This window comes from Polyodon spathula, chromosome 10, assembly GCF_017654505.1.
Source record: "Polyodon spathula isolate WHYD16114869_AA chromosome 10, ASM1765450v1, whole genome shotgun sequence".
In the NCBI taxonomy this organism is placed as follows: domain Eukaryota; kingdom Metazoa; phylum Chordata; class Actinopteri; order Acipenseriformes; family Polyodontidae; genus Polyodon; species Polyodon spathula.
This window is the reverse complement of record NC_054543.1, coordinates 40,935,901-40,961,065: the sequence shown is the minus strand read 5'-3', so window position 1 is coordinate 40,961,065 and position 25,165 is coordinate 40,935,901. Positions and strand designations below refer to the sequence as shown.

The following is a 25,165-nucleotide window of genomic DNA, read 5'->3' as shown; positions in this document are numbered from 1 at the left end:
ATTGGCAGTCTAGTTTGGGGAATTTAAAATCAAGAACTTGCTTTTTGTGAAAAACAGGAGCAACGTGTTGTTCTGAGTTTTTCTTTAAAGTGCATAAAAGAACAAAAAGACATTCGTGAACATGTCCTACTTAAACTGTTGCCAGCCCAAAACTGTTAGAATAACTGCTTATTGATAAAAAAAGACAACAAAATAATAATTTTATAATAAAGAAGGATATATATTGTCACCATGGGGAGTTAGGAGGTGGACATTGCCAGTTCTTTAGAAAACACTACAGAGACATCACTGTTGAGACTGTCGCAAGCAAAGCTTCAGTATTCTGCACAATTGTGGGAAGTGAATCAACTACCAACCAAGTGCCTACTGTTATTCCTCTATTACAGTTTGTCAGGTCTGCTGTCTTACCCACCATGATTGAAACTAACTAGTTGTCATGCTTTTGCTGAAACTTGTACTAGGGTAAACCTTTATCGTTTCTGTCCTGTTTCAAGAACATTCTTTTGATTGAACTAAAGGGTGTCTTTGATCATGAACATATGAAGATGTACCAATATGTAGACTAATAGACAAATTCAGCAAGGATATAAGTATATGTCTGTAGGGGCCTGGTGCTAAAATCAAGACTGGAAGCAAAGTAACAGGTTGTAAAATATTGCCCTATCTAATGTTTAAGCTACAGTGCTACCCATTGTCTGGTAACATTTTGTGTTTAACAGTGAAACTATACTGTTTACCTTGAATGTAATTATATGCACATCGATTTAACCAGTTTATATGCAATTGGATAAACCACAGATTGATTTTTTAGAGCATTTCACTGCAACGGGAACCCCCCTGGATTGCATCAACAATCTATCCCTGGTTATCCCTAAAAATAGGTGGTAAATGCAATCAAAATGGATTCACCAGTTCTATAATAATGGTCCAATATGAAACACCAGATGGTGTATACAATAAAATAAATAAATCAATACATCCTAAATACATTATCTTCTGATTGTAACATTATTTTTCACATACAGTAGATACTTTAAACAGATATGGGTTTTGGTCTGTCTTTTCACAGAATAAGGTGCTTTTCAGTGATGCTATTTCTTGAAATGACTTTACTCAGAAACAGAACATATTTCTTTTTATTAACCTTTATTGCCGTACTGCATTTTGGCATGAGTTATGCATAAATATATGTCAGAGTGCCAAAAAGAAATATTCATAACACCTATTGATTGTGATCCAAGTAGGTATTCCTCAGAGCTTTAAGCTACCAGCTGTTAAACCTAATATCTCTGTTTACATAATACTACAATGCTGTAGACCTTAATGACTTTATTTTGGCAACTTACAAAGTTTAATTATACTGATAACTTTATCAAGGGGGTTTAATGTAAAGCATTACATTATACTAAAAGCCTTTAATGGACACTGTCTATTAGAACAGGGAAGATGAATTACATTATCTTTAGTTCAGATGAGTTTAGCAATACCATATAGTAATATTAAAGTACAGTTTAAGGTAACATTTCCCTTACTCACAAATGAACTTAAGACAAGAACATCTGAACGGTTTCTGACCTGCTTTTTTTTTTTTTTAGAAATATGGGATGGTAGTATACTTTGTTAGCTAAATGACACAGTGCTTCTCTATAGAAGACTAAATCAAACAAAAGTCAAAACACAATTAAGCCTATGTTTTCCCCCAGCTTCAGCACACTATGCCTGTCACAAGAGCCAGTAAGACATTCTTTTGATAGTTGTTTGCCATGTAATACATTTGCTCTTGTCTGTTGAATACAAACTGCTGTGTGACCAAAGGAGTCTATTTCATTGGTTCACTGCACACATCCTTGTGTTCCATGTCCTTAGACATGTTTTATATTTATGCTGTGATGTTATTGATCATTTGATCATAATATAATTATTTGATATATATATATATATATATATATATATATATATATATATATATATATATATATATATATATATATATATATATATATATATACCTTAATAAATCTTGAAGGTCATAGACTTTGGGAAAATTGTAGTTCATGCAGACAGTGGCCTGTTGTCAAACTAGATTTGCTACTGAGCTGCTTAATTAAAAGCAAACCAGCATTGTTGTCATAATGCAAACCACTTACTTGGCAAGTAAATACATCTAGAATGTGGACAGCATATAATGAATCCCTTTTTAATGTATTCTGAATTAAACAAATGTGTATAATTGTGGTTAAATTTTGAGGTAGACACATTTAACAAATATTGGATAGGGAATGTTCTCCAGAAGAAAAAACAGCCAACTAATTAGATATTTAAATCTCTGTTTATTTAAAAAAAAATAGTGTACTTTGTTGCTTTATTCCACAAAATGTATTCAATATTTAAAATAACCAACTATACAGATTTAAAATAACAACAATGTATACAGCATTTTAAATAAAATGTAAATTAAATAATTCTCAACTATTATTTCTAAATAAGAGAAGAACAAAGAGATACACCTCACTGAAAATAGAAGAACTGCTTAATAGCAAATATGAAATGGGAAAATGTATCAAGCTCACAAGATTTATTTACACAATATTTGCCAATGCTCTGAATAAAAAGAACGAGAAAACAAAACGAACAAAAACATGTATATGCTTTGAAACACAAAACCAGTAAAATGGTAATAACAGATTACTAGCAGATGAGTCAATTGGGAAATAATAATAATAATAATAATAATAATAATAATAATAATAATAATAATAATAATAATAATAATAATAGTCCCAAAAATCAAAAATGCTGTATAAACTAGTCTTTCTTTAAACATCCCAAAATATCCAGTCCCCCCCCCAAAAAAAGTTTTAATCCAAAAATAACTTGGGGTAAAAAAAATGCAAAAAGAAAAAAGCTTCTCATCCATCCAAATCAAGATGGATGGCTCTTCAGAGATAATATTCTTGGTTTAGAGATTAAGATCGAACAGCAGGGCAAGGCGTACACAGTAATAACACAGCTGCATTGTAGTTTTGTGGTTGTTATTTGTAGCTTGTTTGTATCTTCCCATAATCTATACTGACTGAACTACAATGGATTACAAACTTTACAAGCATGACTCAGGATGTCTTTTTTAAAGGGATACACTCCTAATAGAAAACCAAACAGTGGGCTCAATTTTTTCTTTCTGCATGTGTTTTTCTTAAAAAAAAAATATTGAAAATAGTGTTGCCTGGCAAGGCTTGCTGCTGCTAAAAACAAGAAACAGCAGGTAGAAAGCTTATTGTCCCACGTTATGAGGTATTTGCTACAGATTGGCATAGTTACACACATTGTCCGAGATTCATTGGGAATTGTTGACAATGGCCTGTTAATGTTCAAAGTACTCTACATTTATGTTAAGAAAACAACATCACCCAAATTGAGTGGCTATTGACGTCAATGACCGGGCACTGTTGTCAGAACTCAAGAGAAACGACCAATGACAGCATTGGCTGGTCATTAACAGTATTGGCCGATTTTTGGTCTTTGGATGTAACATATACACACACACACACACACACACACACATATAATGGAGATTTTTTTTATTCATGGTAACATACCTACTGTATTATCTTACTGAGATACATGTATGTGTCTCAGTATGGCCTTTCTTTTTAAGGGAGTAATAACCAAGGTTTCAAATGACTCTTAAATATGGCCCAAACCTAGAGTTTTATGTTTTGTAGATATCTGATGTAACTAGTCCCCTTTTTCTTGCACATTTTCTTACAATATTGACTTTGGGCAGAAATTGTTTCATAGTCTGGTTACTAATGTTGTAATGAATGAGTCATACTGTATATAGCATTACTGGATATCTTACCTGAAAATGAAACCCAACTGATTTGACCTCAAGCACAGTGTCACTAGCTTAAATATAACTTGGCAGCCTCTGCTCTAAGAGTCCAAAAGAACTGACACTGTGGGGATATAAGAATGAGTGTTGCTAAGAATTGGCAATGCGGAACAGGAAAAACATTGCAGGCTCAATCCCTGTTCTATATTTGACCTAGATAACGCTTTCCAGAATTCCTTCTCTTTTTTTCAACAAACTGTCAAATTTGCATTTTAAATAACAATGAGATAAGACATGCCTAAATAAACAGGCTATCACTACGATTTTAAAACAAGTATTCCAATTCTTTAAAAAAAGGGTTGCAAGTGACAAAACAAACACAACTCAGAGGTTAGGTTTCTATAATAGTAGAATTTCAATCAGGTGATTAAATATGTATATGGAGTGGAGAATGTCTATGGAAAAAGATTGCATTCAAAGAAGAGATACTAAGGTTTCTAAAAGTAAAATCAGGTGTGATTGAAGGGGCGTGCTAGTTTAGGACACAGTAAAACAAATAGACCACTAAACTGAGAAACAAACATTACTGTTTGATTATATAGTTTTGCAAAAGGCTGGAGTAAACTCTTTGCAAATATACTCCATGTAGTGGAATTGGTTAATTAAGTAGATTTGCTTTTTCTTCTGGTCTTTTTGACCCTTCTGTAAAATTATTAAACTGAAGCAGGAATGGTTTGTAAATGCACAGTGTGTTTTATTGTTACCCCATCTGTAAATAAACACCTTGTTCTGAGACTTGCCTCAGACCTCGGGGAACCATTTTAATTTGAAAAAAGCTTGTCTTAAGAACTTTTGTGCACAACGAGAATCACACTTTACTTAGCATGCAGGCGCTCTAGCTCCTGGATTCTTGTGTTCTCACTACTGACAAGCGTCAGATTCTCATTTACTGTGATTTATGTTGGCTATTTCAATGCCAAATAAATTCTTTAAAAGCTGAAATATGACAGGGCTACTTTGGGTTTTATCCTCTGAAAGAATCCAGTGTTTCTTAATACATTATGTTGGCTTTTTAATGAAATTCTTACATTTCCTTAAAACATATTTTAATTTAATTGAATTAAATGTGAGAGCCTCTCTTGAGAAGTGCTGCTGTATTTGAGAGAGTGTACTGGGCAATGAAACCAAATTGGCAAAAACCTATTGTATTGACATACTGAGCTAAATGTAAGTGTCCCAGCGTTGGCTTTCCTTTTTTTTTTAAGGAGTGATATTCATTATAGAAATTAGGGAACCTGTGATAATGTTTCTAATGCAAATACGAATTAAGAAAGATTATTTCAAAACCTTGGGCACAGCTGATTTGCGTGCATTTACAGTATGCAGTTTTAAAAAGACTGCTATCACTTTCTCTTAGTAACAACTATTTTAACCCTTATCTGTGAAAGCCTTTAAAGGCTACCCACTTGACTATTTTCCTGAAAAAGCAAAATATACTATCCCTGAGGCTATATAACTATAATGATGAATTGTGATTTAGATGTATTACCACTAATAATATACAGATGCAGGGGAAAAAAAAAACAAAAACAAAACAAAAAAACTGGATGCTATCTTTATTAAGGCAGAAAGAGCAAACAGCAAATCTGAATATATAATAAATCAAACAAAAATACAATTATACTGTTAATACCTATTAAATCAAACAAGCATGGAATACATATCTGTAGGGACTCTGAGCAATCTTATCACTGTTGGGGTCATTCTGATTCATCCTCTCCTGTGTCACTCTAAAAGTGGAGATATGTATTACTGTATTTTGAGTATTCTTTAAAATATAAACTCAGAAATCAGAAACTAATTATATGCGATGAGTTGTAGAGGCTCTCATGAGAAATGGGGCTTACCTTACACTAGGGAAGATAAATGTGTCATCCCATAGCTAACTAGTACATATACCATCTACATAAAATTGTCTTTCCTAGGAGTTTCTATATACGCTGTCAAACACAAGGGCCTCTCCTAGAGTAACTGAGTTTTATTGTAGACAGTTTCTATCATTATACACTGCTGGGTCAGCTGTGGTCACTGGCTTAGCAGTGTGAAATTGGCTTTTTACTTCTCCAAATAGACAGATCCTCAACCAATCACTAAAATGCAAGTTTGAAGTCTATGGATTTGCTGAATCTGAAGTCTGGACACATCCCAATCTGACTAACTATGGTGGGAAACCAGAGCAAACATCATTCAGAAGCAGCAAATCAGCACATAATGGTGGAAATGAATACACTTTTGTAACTTTTGTGATTTTGAGCACATGCTCTACCTCTGTGAATGCTGGCTTTACATTCACATATTAAATATCACATTTTCTTCATCTTAATTTGATTAAGTTCTTTAAGTCCTTGCCAGAAAGGTGGCTAAGCAAATTGCTCATGGATCTGGGCAGTTCATCTAAGGAAAGAGTCTAAGTGGGTCAGTCAGTTTTATAGTTACATTAAAGTAGTAGAGCATTTAATATGTGCATTAAAAATGAAATGGGATCATATATGCAGGGATCTTGAATCACCCCACTACCTCAGCTGTATATCTATACTGAAATGTTACTTTTTTGTGTATTTTGAAGATTTGTAGTCTACATTTTAGATATCATGTTAGATGCACTGAACTCAATTTTTAATTACATGTTTTTCTTCCTGTGCTCTATGACCTGTGGATTACTGTTGTAATCCTCATCTGTGAATACTCTTTCTTGTTTTCATTTAGCCTCAAATCCATGTGCAGCGAATAATGGTAAAGGCCTCTGCTCACATTTGTGTCTGATCAATTACAACAGAACCGCTGCATGTGCGTGCCCTCATCTTATGAAATTGTCTTCCAACAACAAAACCTGCTTTGGTAAGTATCTTAAATTTCACCAGTGAAATCAAACTCTGAGCATAGATGGATTTTTTTTTCCTACAAACTGAGAATATAGCAAATGTCATTTTCTTTCCTTTTGTTAGAAGTCTTGTGTCTGAAGAACACATTTTTTTATCAGCATGGGGCAGCTTGCTGCACAGCTGCTGAGTGTGTATCGAGGAAGGGGAGACTGAAAATATAAAACATCTTGCTCGACACATTGGAGGGGGTTATCATTTTACAGAATTAACACTACTGCACTATCCTCGTACTGCTTTTTTCTCTTTAGCAGAGGTGGGAAAGGTACCTATAGATTGAACTGGAGGTCAAGTAGTGCAGTACTGCTGAAAGGAACAGGAGGGAATATTGGTTTGACATACATTGTTTTTATAATACAGTTGGGTAGTTGTCTCATTTGAGGAATAAGCAGAAAAGAAAATGCTGTTGGCTTAGCTTTGTCACCTCTGGCAATACAGTAGCTGTGGTTAATTATTAACTCTAGTACTGCCATAGCCGCTTTTTGAACGGCTCTTCCAATTCAAATTTAAATATCTCTGCGTATGTGAAAATCTTGTGCATGTCTGTTCTTAAGTGTTACTAAATATTTGAATTAAATACCCATACGGTGTTGCAGCTGCAGAATCGTAAAAATGAATGAGTTGTAAGCACTTGCTTCTTCAACCACCAGACCTGCAGTTTATGCGACATTTTGAAATCAATACAATATAGCCGACAATTTAGTCTAGGCTTTGTAATAAAATCAATAAAAAGTAATTGCGAAAGACCGTATTATATATTCCTGTCGACACACTGAATCACAGTACAGTGTGATATAGCTAAGCTACTTTTTTCTCGTCTGCCTGTCCTCTGAATAGAGTTGTCACCAACAGCTCAAGCTGTGCAAGCCCCCCTGCACTCCACTACACCCCTCAGGCAGAATGACCATGCCACCCTGAGTGTGTACAGGTGTAAAACATTAAAAATAATTGTGCACACATCAGTGACCATCTGGACTGATGCTAAATGAAATCCAGAGAGTATTCCATTTTACAACGCAACGAAGTACGGTATGGATATACTGGGTCAAACGGCACGGCTGTATTCTGTCAAAGGTGGTACTCGCAGGTGGCCTGTGGCTGTTATTTATAACATTTTGGACTTGTCTTTTGGTTTGTACAAGGAGTGCACCGGCAACACAATCACTCAGAGGGACTTCATTTTGCAACTAGCCCAGGAGCTATGGCAGAAACATTTTGATAAGAGACTCGAAAGCCAGCTGGCACATGCCCCTGAACCTTCATCCAGCACTGCACCCACTGGCACACGGAGATAAAAGACAAAGCCAGGTTGCTAAATTCAACAAAAAATTTCAAAATCCAACATTTAGTGCCTATTTTGTTTTATGATACATTACCCAAAGGCATAAACATCATCATTCAAGTATATGGGATGAAGGCAAAGTCTGCTTCTTGTGTCCAACTCTCAGTGTTGTAAATTTAAAAACAGTTACTGAGGGGTAGATACTACTAGTACTAGTGTTGCGGCTGTCGCAATAGTCAGAAACCAGTTGCAAACAAGTCGGAAGTTTGTGGTGAAATGTAATAAACAAGCGCTATGCTGTTAGTGACTTTTTATGGAATTCTTTGCGGTTCAGCCTTAGATGAATATGTAATTTTGGGCGTATATACATAAAAATGGAATGGGGATGAGGTGCAAATGAGGTTTCTCAAATATTATAAGGAGATATACTAAAGCTGCCGACAATTGCGACACTCACAATAACATCAATTTGTTAAGAACTTTTAGAAAAAAACTATCGGATACAACTCAAAAGTTTTGTACAAGCACATCATATCAAACATCTGCACAGCCTAAACACTGTATTAAAATGAACAATTAAACATAAAAGGGTTTATTTTCTAACTTCCCACATATAAAGCACTACTTAAAAAATGCAAAACTATAATAAAATTAATATTTCAAAAGAAACTAGTGTGTAAACAGGTACATACAAAACTGTAAAAACGTGTCATTAATTTAAAGCGAAAGTAGCATATGTTTTCTATTGTGTGTGCTGCTTTACAGTTTTCTGATTGAAATGTTTCTGCCAAAGCGCTGTGGCTAACTTCAAGATGAAATCACTCCTAATAATATTTTCCATGGTGCATTCCTTGTACAAAACAAAGGAATTAGTGGCTGCCAGGCCCAGCAGAAATAACAACAGACTTGTATATAAATACAGAATATCATAGGTTATTTTAAAAATAAAACAGGTATTGTAAAAGGCAGTCAAAGTGACAGCTTTGGCGGTTCTAGGTAGCGGGGATTATAACTTTTGTATTTTTGCAATTTCTGCCTTTCAAATGCCATCAGGGCATTTAATACATGTATGTAGGAAAAGTCCTTAGCAAGAATTAGTAATTTGTAGGATAAGAAGAGAAAGGGTATTTCATACCCGCATTACCCTCTTCAATTTAAATGAAGACCAAATTAAGCACAGGTACAGGCTCGGCAGCCACATAATTCTTGATTTGCTGTCTGATTTAAAAGATGAGCTGGAGCCTGTCACCCAGAGAAGCCATGCTATCCCTGCAGTGGTCTAACTATTGTCCATCCTGCATTATCTTGCCTCAGGGTGCTTTCAGGGGACTGTGGCAGCTGTTGCTTTCATTTCCCAGTCAGCTTTTTTCTCGTGCTTTGCCAGTTGTGAATGCATTTTTGAGGCAAACACCCAAATACCCTTTCTTTTTTTTTTTTTTCTGTAGAAGAAGGATGTACCTGCAAGTTTTAAAAATAAAATTCTATTACATTTCTGGTTTCTCCACTGTGTTGGGAAGAATAGACTGCACACATGTGCTGCTAACTCCTCCAGCTCATTCTGAGCATGTAGGAATAGGAAACACACCTATTCTATTAATGAGCAGGTGGTTTGCAGTTGTGCACAATTTAGCACTGCACTCCTGACTAACTTAAATGAAAACTGACACTATACATTTGGCTTATAGGCTACTGATGATAATACAAATTAGTGGTATAAGGCAAAATTTGTTGCTGGTCCCTTGAAATTCGTATCAACGAGAATTGACTGTCCTCCTGTAAGTATCATATCTTGTCAGTGCGGCACCATGATCTGTTTTGTGTTAATTGTCTAGGCTACTAAGTAGGACAAGTTAAATATAATAATGATTAAAAAAAAAATAAAAAATTAAAATCATTTAGTTTTAATTTAAAATAATCTTTTATTCGCATTGCACACCAATGTGTATAATGCAGCAGCAGGATTTATTTTGTGTTACTGGTAGCCTACAGGTTGCAGTAAAAAAAAAAGTGTGCTAGGTATTCATTTTCTTTTACTACTGTACTGTATAGGCATAGTGTGCATTTATATTTTTACATAACGTAATGTGTCGTCTACCCAAAACACTAGTGTTATTTCAGCGAAATTATTTATACAATTAAAATACATTGAGCAGTATGCATGTATGTGTGTGTGATTTTTAAACACGACACCTCCTTATGTCGGACAAACATGTCCTGTTTAGCGAGGAACTACTATATGATTATGAAACCCTTTTTTATTGTTATTTGGGGGTGAAGGTGGGGGCCCTACTATAGAATATGATGGGATTAAACTGCCTTTCATTCTCCCAATGCTAGAGATCTCACTAAGGTGATGCAACAAATATTTGAATTCGGATATTGCATCTCTCTTCTAAACATATTTTCTCTTCTTACATATGACAACATGTATACTTTGCGAATTGTCACACCGAAAATGTTAATTGCGGTATGTTTACGCCTCGACTGGCCCATCTTAGTACATCTGCACTTGAGCATGTTGAGAAATGTATGCAAATCGCTTTTACGTGTTTGCCATCACATATTTAAATTATAAAATGCGCTATAAGATTTATTGCTGAGTTTAAAGTAGTATTGTCTCTTTCACTTGTAAGTTATTTATAGACTTTTTTTTTGGGGGGGGGGCAGTTTTATTAAAAAGCTGAAAAATTTTGAGGAAACCATTAACAAGTGGTAAATCTTATTTATAAAAGCGGTCTCTTTGAAAAGTTAAATAAATAACCACAAATGTGATTTTAAAACATTGACTGTACTTTTGCCGCATTTACATGGTGGCCTGTTATGCTGACATTAAACTTTATCAGGCTATATTTAAATCTGCTTATACTTGTGTGGTGTTGGCTTGCAGGCATGTTTGCTGAATAAGTGTCTTTTTTATTACAATTTATGACTTATGTTTTGTATGCTTTATGTAGTCTAGTTGTAAAACTGAAATTGTACTAACTGCTGCTGTTTATCAGGTTGTCCACTGATCATTGATCCTGTCTATATAACATAATTAATTAAATTATACAACATAATAAGCACAAAATGTAACCATATCACTGCACTTCCAGGCTGCTATAAATCTAGTTATTATTCATAACATTTTCCTTCTTTGTCTGACAGAAGTGAAGACATTTCTTCTCTATGCTAGACACTCAGAAATCCGTGGTGTAGATATAGACAACCCCTATTTTAACATCATAACAGCCTTCACTGTACCAGACATTGATGATGTGACAGTTGTGGATTATGAAGCATTGGAGGAGAGGATTTATTGGACTGATGTAAAAACCCAAACAATTAAACGAGCCTTTGTAAATGGCACTGGGCTGGAGACAATAATCTCTGGAGGTAATTAGAAAACAGCGGGCATTGTTTTTTTTGTTTTTTTTATAAATGTAATCCCTAAACTAATGGCTTAAAACCCATTTGTCTTGTGCTTCCTGCAGTGAGAACCTGAGAATTGCAGTATTTGTGAGCACCCTTCCACAGCATGTGTCTGTCTATGGATGCTTTTGGGTCAACAGTAATTGCACAGATTAATAGTTTAAAAATGACTCCTTATATCGTTTGCATTCCAGAGGAAGCTAACCCCATTATCACGAATAAGCAAACGTCTGTTATTATTTTTTATATTTTTTGCTGTCTTGTAGAAAATATTCAGTGTACCCAGTATCAGCATAAACTATTTGCAGACATGATATTGCTTCATCATGGTGTTTTTAAATGTATTCATATTTTTAGTTGTGTCCAGAACTAATGTAGACAAGATGTTGAATAATGGGTAAAAGAGAACAACTGACAGCTCAGTCATTCAACTGGTGGCCAAGAATTCCACAGCCATTCAAATCCAAATTGCTACTAATTTGTAAAGTTATAGTTTCCCTTTTTTTCATTGCAGATATACTTAATGTCCGTGGGCTGGCTTTAGATTGGATATCCAGGAATATGTACTGGTTAAGCTCGGAGTATGATGAAACTCAAATAAACATTGCTCGATTAGATGGCTCCTTAAAGACAACTGTCATTCATGGAATTGATAAACCAAAGTGTCTTGTGGTACATCCTTCAAAGGGGTGAGCTAAATCCAAATCTTGTGTAACAAAACAATATAAATAAGAATAGAAATGTGATATCAGCATTTAGTCAGTCTTTATATCATGATTTATCGGCTATTTGTTAAAGAGTAATTATTTTTGACGGGTGTGTGGTTGCTCATTTTGGTTTTGGTATAAATTGGGTGGTATTTTTTCTTCTGTTGGAAAGACATCAGCTAACTAACACATGGTGATACTCAAAATAGCTACACACTATGATGGCTCTGTGGCAAAAAAACCAACAAAAAACTACAAATAATATCTAAAATAATACAAGGAAAGTGATTATATTTGGCAGGTATAAAACTATCATGTCTCCTTTCTTGTTTCTGAAAAGGTTTTTACATGTGGTCACCTGTTAATATGAATCTAAAAGTCAGCTAAAATGTGCATTAGCTTATCTTACTATTTGTTTAAAATGATTCACGTGACTTTTAAAGTTCCACCTGTCTGTCTTATTATGCATTTAAGAAACAACATGTGGTCTGGGACTGCAACAGGAGAGATTCTTGATAAATTATGAATTATAACTGTGGTTATAATTGTAGTCACATTCTTCTCACTGCTTGAGTCAGTACTTCAGTACAACTATTTTTTAAACAACAGCAGATTGCTTTTTTCCAACCAACATTACCTAGCTCCTTTAGAATAAATGATGGACATGGTAGTGCTTTAACATGGCTATGAACCCCCAGAAGTTTCCTCCTAGTTAGGTTTTTCCTCTACTCTTTGACATTGTCATTGTTTTTATACACAAGTAATGTATGTCCATTATCCTTATGGTACTACACTAGCAAATAGGACCCATACTACCTCTTTATTTCCATTACACCTCAATTATCCTTCATTCACCTCAATTATCCTTTATTTTGTTTCAGGAAGCTTTACTGGACTGATGGGAACACAATTAACATGGCCAACATGGATGGAAGTAACAGTAAGATTCTTCACCAGAATCAGAAAGATCCAGTCGGTAAATGCAGAATTATCTCATTGCTTTTATCTAATACACCAGGATTAATTTGCAATATTTTAAATTTATTCATCAAGAGTCACTTAAGTGTTTCCAGAATAAGTCTCACTTAGTATAAAAGCCTATTATTTAAAAAAAAAAAAATAGCCTAGTTCTTTTTTCTTTCTTCTTTTTTTTTTTTTTAATTCCCTAGAACAATATGCCCATTAAGTATACTTAGCGTGTCCACATGATTGATCTTAGAAGAGTAAGATTTATCAATATTTCTAATATAATTGTTTTTAGGGCTCTTGAGTCTATTTCCAATTACGCACTGCAGAGTTATTTTGTAATTACTGAAAAACAAACACATTATGTGCATTTTACATGGTACAATGCTAATTGCTTAATTATCTCTTATCATGACCTGATGTACGTTTTATACAAAGATTATTTTGTACAGTGTTCATTTCTGCATTGTTTTATTCATATATTTTAATCATTCCACGCTGCATGCCGATTATATCAACAGACTTTTCCAGCCAGGGTTGTTGCAGATATTTGAAAGACATCACAATAAATTAAATGTTGCTGCTTCTCCAAAACAATAAATGTGTAGCCCTTCTCCTAATATCACTGTCATTGTGAACTCAAATGTACTTACAGAACTGCAACGTGAAACCAAATGCACTAGGTTCAGAAGAGATAGATAGATAGATAGATAGATAGATAGATAGATAGATAGATAGATAGACACAGAGTGGTTTTCAGAAAGTATTCACCCCCTTGCAAATTTTTCACATTTTGTTGGCACCTGAGCGTACTCCATGACTCTTTCAAATTAGACTTTACATGTAGAATCTACACAAACTTCTCCACATTGATAAAGTTAAAAAAATGCATATAGAATATAAATAAATAAGATTTACAGAGAAAAACAGATTAATCTCAGTTGCATAAGTATTCAACCCCTTTGCTACTGCCGCCCTAAATCAGCTCAGGTGTAAATTGCTTGTTTACAAGGTCATAACATTTGTGAAATGGTTTCAGCCTGTGTGTATTCAAAGTGGTTTAACTTGTAGATAATTTCCCTCATGTATATAAAGACCTTCAAGTTGCAACTCACATAGTGATCCAACAAAGCAGCCATGAAGACCAAGGAACTTTCAGAACAAGTCAGGGTTAAAGTGGTAGAGGCACAAAGCAGGGGAAAGGTACAAGAACATTTCAAAGGCGCTGATCATCCCTATATCTCAGCACAGTGAAGTCCATCATTAAGAAGTGGAAGATGCATCATACTACCTAGACACTACCCAAATCAGGTCGCCCTCCCAAACTGAGCAGCCAGGCAAGCAGGAAACTGGCTTGGGATGTCACTCTGAAGTAACTCAACAATAACCTTGAAAGTTCTGTGTCTGAGATGGGAGTCAGTGTTCACACATTAACAATAAGCCAGTCCCTACACAAAGCTGGCCTGCATGAAAGAAGCCATTACTCAAAAAGCACGTATGGAGTTTGCAAAAAAGCATGTAGATGATACTACAGACATGTGGAAAAAGGTTTTGTGTGTCAGACGAGACAACAATGGAACTTTTCGGTCTAAATTTCAAACGTTACATCTGGCACAAGCCCAGCACTGCACATCACCCAGTCAACACCATCCCAACTGTCAGGCATGGTGTTGGCAGCATCATGTCTCTTCAGCAGGGCCTGAGAAGCTTGTCAGGATAGAGGGGAGAATGGATGGTGCAAAGTATAGGTGAATCCTTGAGAAACCTGTTTGAGTCAGCAAGGACTCTGAAACTGGGGAGGAAATTCACATTTCAGCAGGACAATGACCCAAAGCACAAAGCCAGAGCCACACTGAAGTGGTTGAACAAGTAGGTCTTGAGCGGCCCAGTCAAAGTCCTGACTTGAATCCAGTCGAGAATTAATGGTGTGACTTAAAGATTGCAGTCCATCGATGATCCCCAAAAACTTATCAGAACTGGAGCAATTTCTCTGTGAAGAATGGGCAAAAATTTCTCCATCCTACTGTGCTAGGCTAGTAGAGACCTATCCAAAAAGACTCAAAGCAGTAATTGCTGCAAAATGTGCTTCTACCAGGTAGTGACTTAAGGGGCTGAATACTTATGCAACCAGTGCATTTCATTTTGTACATTTTCTTTGCAAGTTTTGCTGACATTTAACCTCCTCCTCATATAACAGTGTTTAGTTTAACCATTACAGCGTTGAATAAAAAAGCTTGTTTGAAAAACTGTGAATAAATGACTTGTAATTTAACAAAATGTGACGTTATTGTGTGTATGTGTGTGTGTATTATATATATATATATATATATATATATATATATATATATATATATATATATATATATATATATATATATACACACACACACACACACACACACACACACACACAACACACAGTGCCTATAGGAAGTCTACACCCCCTTGAACTTTTTTCACATTTTATTGTCAGTGCCTCAGAGTTTCATACATTTAAATGATTATTTTCTTTCCACTTATCTACACAGCATAAAAAAATTATTGAGAAAAAAATTATATATTAAAAATACAAAACTGAAAGACCATAATTGGATAAGTCTCCACCCCCCTGAGTTAATACTTGGTGGAAGCACCTTTGGCAGCAATTACAGCTGTGAGTCTGTTGGGATAGGTCTCTACCAACTTTGCACACCTAGATTTGGCAATATTTGACCATTCTTCTTTACAAAACTGTTCAAGCTCTGTCAAGTTCCTTGAGGAGCGTTGATGGACAGCAATCTTCAAGCAATGCCACACATTTTCGATAGGATTTAGGTTGGGGCTCTGACTGGGCCACTCAAGGACATTTACCTTTTTGTTCCTTAGCCACTCCAATGTAGCTTTGGATGTGTGTTTTGGGTCGTTCTTCTGTCCCAATTTCAGCTTTCTTGTTGAGGGCAGCAGGTTTTCCTCAAGGACTTCTCTGTACTTTGCTCCATCCATTTTCCCTTCTATCCTGACAAGTGCTCCAGTCCCTTCCGATGAGAAACATCCACACCACTGCCACCACCATGCTTCACAGTAGAGACAGTGTTCTTTGGGTGTTGCGCTGTGTTGGGTTTGCGCCAAACATAACACTTTGCATTTAGGCCAAAAAGTTCTATTTTAGTTTTGTCAGACCACAAAACATTTTGCCATATGGCTACAGAATCTCCTGACTGTTTTTTGCTTACTTCAAACATGATTCAAGTTGGGCTTTCTTGAGTAATATGGCTTCTTTCTTGCCACCCTACCATACAGGCCAGATTTCTGGAGTGCTTGGGATATTGTTGTTACATGCACACTTTGACCAGTCTTGGCCAGAAAAGCATGTAGCTCCTGCAAAGTTGCCATTGCCCTCTTGGTAGCTTCTCTGATCAGTTTCCTTCTTGCTCGGTCATCCAGCTTGGAGGGGCGGCCTGATCTAGGCAGGGACTTGGTGGTGCCAAACACCTTCCACTTCTTAATGATTGTCTTGACCGTGCTCCAAGGGATATTCAAGGCCTTTGATATCTTTTTTATACCCATCCCCTGATCTGTGCCTTTCAATAACTTTGTCCCGGAGTTCTTTAGAAAGCACCTTGGTGCTCAGTCTTTGCTTTGAAATGTACTACCCAGCAAAGGGAACCTTTAGAACTGTTGAATTTATCCTGAAATCATGTGAATCACTAAAATTTAACACAGCTGGAGGCCACTTAACTTGGTGTGTGATTTTGAAGGCGATTGGTTATACCTGAGCTAATTTAGGATTGCTATTACAAGGTTGGTGGACACTTATCCAACCAATCTTTTTATTTGTAATTCATTTTCTACAAATTTCTAGAATTTTTTTTTCACTTGGAAGTTGTGGAGTAGGATAATGAACTTTTTTTGTGTTTGTTTGTTAGAATTACTTAATGCATTTTAATTCCAGGCTATAAGGCAACAAAAGGTTTTGAAAGTGGGTATAGACTTTTCTAAAGATACAGTGTGTGTACTATATATATATATATATATATATATATATATATATATATATATATATATATATATATATATATATAAAGATTTTTTTTTTTTTTCTGGGCCAAAACCATTTTGTAGATCCAATAATTTAGGGTAAGTCAATGTTCTCCCCATTCCTCACACCAAAATAAATCAGTCATCTCATCAAATGAGAGGGGGCCTCATTAATAAGTAACCTACCTGCCAGCTTCATGACAGGAGCACATTGTCTATTGATGGAAGCCCATGAACGCTGGTTGCAGATGGTCATCACACTGGCAAATTGGTGTGTGAAGTCCTTGATCCTGTTAAAGATGCTTGTTTGTTTTTCCTGCCATGTCACAGCACACACAGCACACACACACACACACACACACACACACACACACACACACATATACTAATATATGTGTATTGTATATATATATATATATATATAATATATATATATTTCAGTAAGTCATCTAAAAAACATATGAACCCAAGGTCAAACTGCCTTTTACCGAATTGTGCCAGCAGTATTTTATTCATGTCGTCTTTATCTTTTTTGACACTTTATCCATATATGTTGGGTAACAAAAATGTCAGTCTGCAATAATACAACAATTATTATCATGCAAGTGAGGGAATTCTTAAAATGAAATAATAATGCTGATTAAGTATACCATAGTTTCTATACAATATATTACATTTGGAAGTGAAAAAATTATACAAACCCTTCCGACATAGCATTCCGTTTTTGCCATAGGAAGACATGAATGCATTGTTGCATCCTGACAATACAAAGTTTTGCTCATAAATTTGAATAAATGAAATTAAAACCACCTAAAGGTAGAACAAGAGCCCTACTTTTAGGACAATTAAGGACAGCCTTCTTGACTGCATCTTAAAGACTGAACTTAAGATGTCTTTAATTATTCTGAAGACTCATTTAACGTTATCTGTTATGTACGATGAAAATCTATAGTAATCAATTTGATAATGTTATATAAGAAAAAGATATAGGTAGACACCATTTGACTAATGGCAGTCTAATATTAAATAAATACTAATAAATGTATCAAAGCCATTAGGCTTAAAAATATGTTCCCATGTTGATTACAGGTTCAGACTAATCAAAATCCAATGGTAGATGCCCTCTAAGAATATTGAAACTCGCTAAAGGGATCTGGTCATAAATATAAAATAAAAACACATTTTAAAAAATACTTTCCTACACCAAAAAATATTGTTGGTTTATAATAGCATTAGTTCTCTGTAGCGATTATTGCCTGTAGATAATTGGTCTGCATTACGTCACTGCTATCAGTTATCTGGCAGGTAAACACTGCTGTGAATTAAATTAGGCATGTCAGTGTTTAAAAATTCTGAATGTTATATTTCTTTATTACAGGTCTGTCGATAGACTATGCAGCAAACATGCTGTATTGGATCAGTTCAGAAAACAGAACCATAAATAGATGTAACTTGGACGGTAGTAATTTAGAGGTTATGGAGTCCATGAAGAAAGAATTAACTAAAGCTACAGCTCTGGCTGTGATGGGTGAGTGCTACATTACTAAAGCTGATAGTACCTATTGATCATGAATGAAGTGAGAAGATCAGTTTTTGCCTTGAATGAGGCTATTTTGCCATTAGAGGAGCTAGTAGTTTTATATTAAGATTAGCACTTGTAAAATGACATTGTCAGGACAAACATGATTGGAAAGCTGCTCTAATTGTTTCATTGGTACATATTTTACATATATTGACTGGAACATTCCAGATTATTGTTGTTTTAATAATATACTGTACCTAACAGTATGTGTTATTCATACCAGAAGTTGAAAATCAAAGGGGTGTACATGTGTTTCTTTCCTTGATGCTCTATACCAAATAGTGTGGAATTAATATGCCATGTGGATCAGTTAAACTTGGTAACAGCTGTCCATCAAATGTTGCAGCTTTTTATTTTTTATTTTAAATGGTTTACTTGTTGAATTTAGCTTTGAATAAAACACATTTGGTACCATAATGACTTGCTATAAGATGATCTAAGTGTCCTAAAGCCTGCCGTGATGTCCTTGTGAGGAAGTAGGGCTGACAATAGCAGGAAGGAAAGATAAGGGCTTGATTTTCCAAAGAAATGTGAATGTACTGTAAGACTAATATGCATTAAACTCAAGCCTTTGCTGTGCAAAAGGAAAGGCCAGTAAAGTCAGTAGATAATACTGAATAGGCAAAAGTATTAACAGAAATAGATGGAATAAACAGTATAGGAGGCTGTGTAGTCCAGTGGTTAAAGAAAAGGGCTTATAACCAGGAGGTCCCCGTTCAAATTCTGGACCACTCGCTGTGTGACCCTGAGCAAGTCACTTAACCTCCTTGTGCTCTGTCTTTTGGGTGAGATGTTGTTGTAAGTGACTCTGCAGCTGATGCATAGTTCACACACCCTAGTCTATTTAAGTTACCATGGATAAAGGTGTCTTCTAAATAAACAGATAATAAAGTGGCTTAAAATAGTCTTATTTGACTATTCGTTATAAACACTATAGTATAGGATGCTGTGTAAGATACAAGCTGATTTCTACCACTCATGGTCAGCTTGTATCACACAGCACCCTATGCACAACATATCCTAAATGATTTCATCAAAGCAATAGCTGTGGCTTCAAAGCATGTCAGGGGCAATTCTGTCATTAGGTTGGTTAATGACCTGTAATAATGCATTAAAGGGATGGAAAGAATCTCCTGCTGTAAATGCAGAAATGGGGTTGAAATTCAATAACATTTAATCATAAAAAAGGCTTCCAGACTGTGTCACATATATTAAATGTGAACTTGTATGAAAATTGACAGAAATACTAATGCCTTACACTCAAAGTAGCCAGCTTCTGCAAAATCACACAATGATGTATTTTCCAAGAAAGATCTATCACAATTAATGTGGTTTGTTTTGTAAAGAAAATATATCAATGGCCATATAGTTTATATGTATGTTTGCTCCTGAGGCAAATATTATTTAAAAAATTATCATTATGAGTTAACAGTTTACGGTTTATTGTAAAACAAACTCAAAGGGATGCATTTTTTATTGCCATTTTATACAGAGGATGGCAATAACAAGTTGATATTTCAGTCTTTTTTTTTTTTTTAATAAAAGGAACTTTTAACCTGCAACAGACTAATTGCTGGTTTACATACAGCTGGGGTTGACCAGGTGTGTCAGCCTAATAAACAGGTGTATACATGTATGTAACCTTGCACTAACCTGCTCATATCTCAACCACTGTTCAAAAGTGCTAGTTTTTCATGCACATTCACTCTGTAAATGTATTACCTTATTATCACTGCATAAACCAGTATCCTTCAGACTGTCAGCTCCCTCACCTCCCTGGAATGTTACAATGTTATTCTTGGGTGGCTGACTACTCCATAGCTTATAGCCCTGTGCACTCTTTTCCTGGCCTTGCTTGTTGGCTTACCAGTTTATGTACATTCCCTAAAGGTAGTTTGAACTTCACTATCATATAAAGACTTTCTAATGTCAAATGTGGTGTTCTGTGCATATTATGTTTAGTCTTAAATTAATACACTTTTATATGCTGGGTTTACTATGATTTATTTGAAAACATTTTTAGATGTATTGCTCAACTGTGACCAAACGTTATTTCAATTAGAATGTTGGTAACCATGTTTTTTTTTTGCATGTTGATTGTGATAAAGGTGTTTCGCTAAATGAGACATTTTTCAATGGCATAAAAAGTCTGGGTTTTTTTTTTTTTTTTTTTTTTTTTTAAAGCATAAAGCTCAATTTCACCAACACTCTACTTGAATTGAAAAATAAAGATTGAAAAAAAAGTAAACAGTAAATTCTTTCTAAAATAAATGTCGATATTAATCATCAATTTTGCAAAAAGATAAAAACTGAATTGTAGCAAGCTTATTTATAGTATGTTTCATTATAAATCTTTTTTTTTTTTTATGTATCATTTTATAACAAATAGGCAGTGTTAGAAATGTCATAAATATGAGACTTTTGCAGTGTGACCTCCTGTTTCCAATTTTAAAGTGTTACTTTTTTTGCAGTGCCTAGTTTGGTGATGTATTTGATCTTGTAGTTTAATCAAAACCACGCTTTTAAAAATGTACTTTAACAGTATTGTTTCAAATTTACAATCCAGAAACTCATTACATAGGTCTTACGGCAAGACACAAAGTTTAGAGTTTATTCATACAGAGTACAATGAGAAACAAGGTTAACAGAGATGTGATGCATTGGAGCCTTGCATGGTGCTCACTTGAAATCCAACACAAACGTATATTCCATTAGAGTGCTGGAATAAAATTATGCAGTTATATTTCATATGGAATATGCACTATGTGTTGTTTAAAAACAGGGAAAATACATACATACACTTTAGATTCTGACAGACTATACAAGGATACTGTGTTTAGTTCGGTTTGGTGTATACAGTTACTTAGTTCTTTTTTGTTTTACTTATGTTTACATGTATGTTCATTGTTGAATAAGTTAAAATTTCTGCTTTTTAATGTAGTGTACTCATTTGTAAGTTACTGATCAGTAACACATGGTACACAACAATAGCAGTATATGTGCTATACATAAACAGTGAATATACAGAGAGAGAAATAGTCTATTTTTGACTTACGGAAATTATCTGTACCAAGTTACTTCATACCTATTGGGTTTGCAGCATTATGTTTTTTGCTTTCATACAGATTTTATTCAACCTCGTTTAAGATTCATCCTTGAAATCGTGACATGAGGCCTGGGTGAATGTTACATTTTGCCCTTGAGCTATGCTATAAACCTGCACAGTGTCAGACAGACAGCATATGGCTTAGCAGGAATAGCATACCTGCAGAGAAGACAAGTATTTTTCCAGGGAGTTGACTGCAAAAAAAAATAAAAAATGAAGTGATTGCATCACCTGTAAATCCTCAGTAAACCATATTATGTACATACAAACAATACATGGTTCGTAAACCATTCTGTAAACTTGAAGTTTGCAGGGAGGTTTGCACATATTTGTACACCATGTTTTGGAGTAAGTATTTATACTTCAGGTTTATGAAAATACAAAAACATCTAGTATGACTCCTGTTTATAGTTTTTGTATGCTTTGTATTCTTGTAGTCTGACGTCTTGCACACTGCATGTTTTGCAGGCATATGGTTCTTTCAGTTTAAACTGTTTAACCTTTCATCAAAGTCTACATATTAAAATGTTTACATGTATTCTTTGAAAAACAAAACCCGATTACTGAGTACAACTATTTTTTTAAATTTATTTATTAATAAAATCCATTTCTACTTAATCACTTCAAAACAACTCTGTCTACATCACAGTAAAGGCCTCATTATATGCATATAGATGCAACACTTCACTAATCTCAAATTACAATGTAAGGAAAAGGATTATAAACTATCAGATGTAACCAAAATAATTGCGCTATTTGAAAGGAGAAAAAAAAATACGATACCTTGGAACTAGTATATTAATGCCAAAAAGGCACATGTGGTAGTTTCAGGAGATTTCATCTTGACCACTTTAGCTGCTTACTGTATATCTACTACCTTTACAGACACATTCTATGAAGATATGTATGCTACCATCCACTGGAATTGTTGTGGGAGCTCAGTCATCAGAAAATGATCCCATTTTTTCTAACATTTATTACAGCTTGTTTGGCTGTTAAGTACCCTGTCACATGGGGATTTTATTTTGTGCATTTGATCCGATTCCCACCAAAGGACTACTTTAGTCTGAATTCTGTTGTCATCATTGAAGGGATTATTTTCTTCTCCAGACTTTTCTGAGCTCATTGAGGCTCCAGGGGAAGAGTTTTGAAAGCTGTAATTGCATTATCTATCCTTGGTTGAAATCTCAGCAAGTTAAAAGGTTTTTCAACCGTCTAAAGACATTTTTGGAATAAATAAAAACATGACATACATATATATTATATACACACACATATATACACACATATTAACACACAACTGTATATTATAACTGATATATAATGTATATATATATATATGTGTATATATATCGCTATTTATATATATATATAGTATATATATATATATATATATATATATATATATATATATATATATATATATATATACAATATATATATATATTGTGTATATACATATAAAATCATAAATTAAACAAATAATTAAGTTAACCAGCATTTGCAGGAAAACAATATTCCCTAGAAAGCATTGCTGCATACAAAGTTCAAGTTATACTAGCTAATGGCAGTTTCACAGACAGTAATGTTTCTTTTCTAAGCAGATGTATTTTAAAATATAATTAAAGCACCCATTATAAATGTTAAATGGTTTATAATATAAATTAAACAATGACATTAGTTTGATTAAACACCAGTGTAATGCCTTTTAAAATGTAAAACTGTATTAAATTATCTTATTTACACATGCTAAACTATGTTGTTTACTGTTTTGCTCATTACTGCAAGGACATTAAGTTATTTTAACCATACAGAAACATCCAAAAAGCTTAATCAAATGGTACGTTTTACTGTTAGATAGGAGGAAATAGTTTTACTAAACAGTCATTAACTATCTTTGTTTGCCACACTGCACATGAATCATTCACAAACTGGTATTGTATGTAATAAAAGCCATGAACTATGGTTTGTATTCCATTGAAACATTTCTGCAAATCAAGATAGATCATATTTCAGTTTCCTTCTGACATTGTGCCAATATCTTTGTATACCTGCTGCAAAACACAGAATTTATTAGAAGCAGAGCTCCTCTTTGACAGGAAGAGTAACAATGCCTTGTTTTATTATCAAATCAACTGAAATCTTATTTGAGCAAATCATTTACACAGATGTACAGCAAATTAAAGTTTACTCATACATGCATAAAAATGGATGTTTGATATCCAAATTTGATTCAACAAGCAAACTTATTTTATGCCTATAGGTGTTTGGAGTTTAACACTAAGGAAAGCTCACATAATGTTTTACTTTCTTTTTAGGGTAATTGATAGGAAGGAGCAGTTTCACAGTATTTTATTAACTTCTTAATGAAGAAACATCATATGAATGCATTTAAATATTACCATTATTCTGGTTAGCTGGTAGTTTCAAAATAAACATTTATTGAACAAAAACAGCAATAAATGAATAATGACAGTTATTCAGCTACATCTAAAAATAACCAATACACCACGTGAAGTTTGAACTTGCTTTGTATTCTTGGGGGTTAAGGGTTAGAAATGAATGACTGAAAATATTGAAATGGCAAGTATGTATTTTACAATCATGTAAAACAAAGATGCAAACAATTTAGAAAACACACCACAATGACAATACCGGTACAGATGCTACATAATACAGATAGGAACATTGCTATAAAAATGAATTCTCGGCTGTCATGACTTGCTTCTGATCTCATCCTGCCTAACTTCAGTATTTCCACCCTTAACATACTCTAGCTTTTGTCACTTCTACATTGACAGCATGAAATAGGCTATTGTAAATAAATAAATATGGTTGTTAATCAATTAGTAAGAAATATTCCTCAACAATTTGTTTTATTAATGAAATGTACTTGCTCTAACTCAGCATCCCATTCTGCCATTGATCCATTTTCTTTTGTGTACTACTTGTATCCCTTGTGAATTCTGTGGGAGAAATTATATTATATATATGTGGCAGGCTGGCGAGTGGAAAGAGGCCCAGAGACAGACTGCAGTTCAAAAAAATAACTATTTTATTATAAATAAACACAAAAATGAAAGGGCACAAGGGCCAAAACAAAGCAATTTAAGCACAAAGAAAGACAAAAAGCAAAACTTACAAAAATAACAATTTCCAGGCTGGGCAATGCCTTCACTGGATTCAAACTTTCCAAACAACCAAAAAAACCAACCTGCTTCCTCAGCTCCCTCTCCCAAATGAGAAGCAGAGGCCTCCTTTTATGTCAGGTGGCTGGGCGCTGATTGATCGTTAATTAACCTAATCAACCCCAGCCACCTGAA

General features: G+C 34.5%; 1 protein-coding gene across 1 annotated transcript in view; it reads left to right on the top strand.

Moving 5' to 3' along the window:
- LOC121322318 (low-density lipoprotein receptor-related protein 1B-like) overlaps positions 1–25,165 on the top strand; it is a 155,772-nt gene that overhangs the window by 7,258 nt on the left and 123,349 nt on the right. The window contains exons 6-10 of the mRNA XM_041262116.1: positions 6,599–6,730; positions 11,201–11,428; positions 11,979–12,153; positions 13,053–13,147; positions 18,533–18,682. Coding sequence (XP_041118050.1) covers positions 6,599–6,730; positions 11,201–11,428; positions 11,979–12,153; positions 13,053–13,147; positions 18,533–18,682 — 780 coding nt within the window. The remainder of the gene's footprint in view (positions 1–6,598; positions 6,731–11,200; positions 11,429–11,978; positions 12,154–13,052; positions 13,148–18,532; positions 18,683–25,165) is intronic.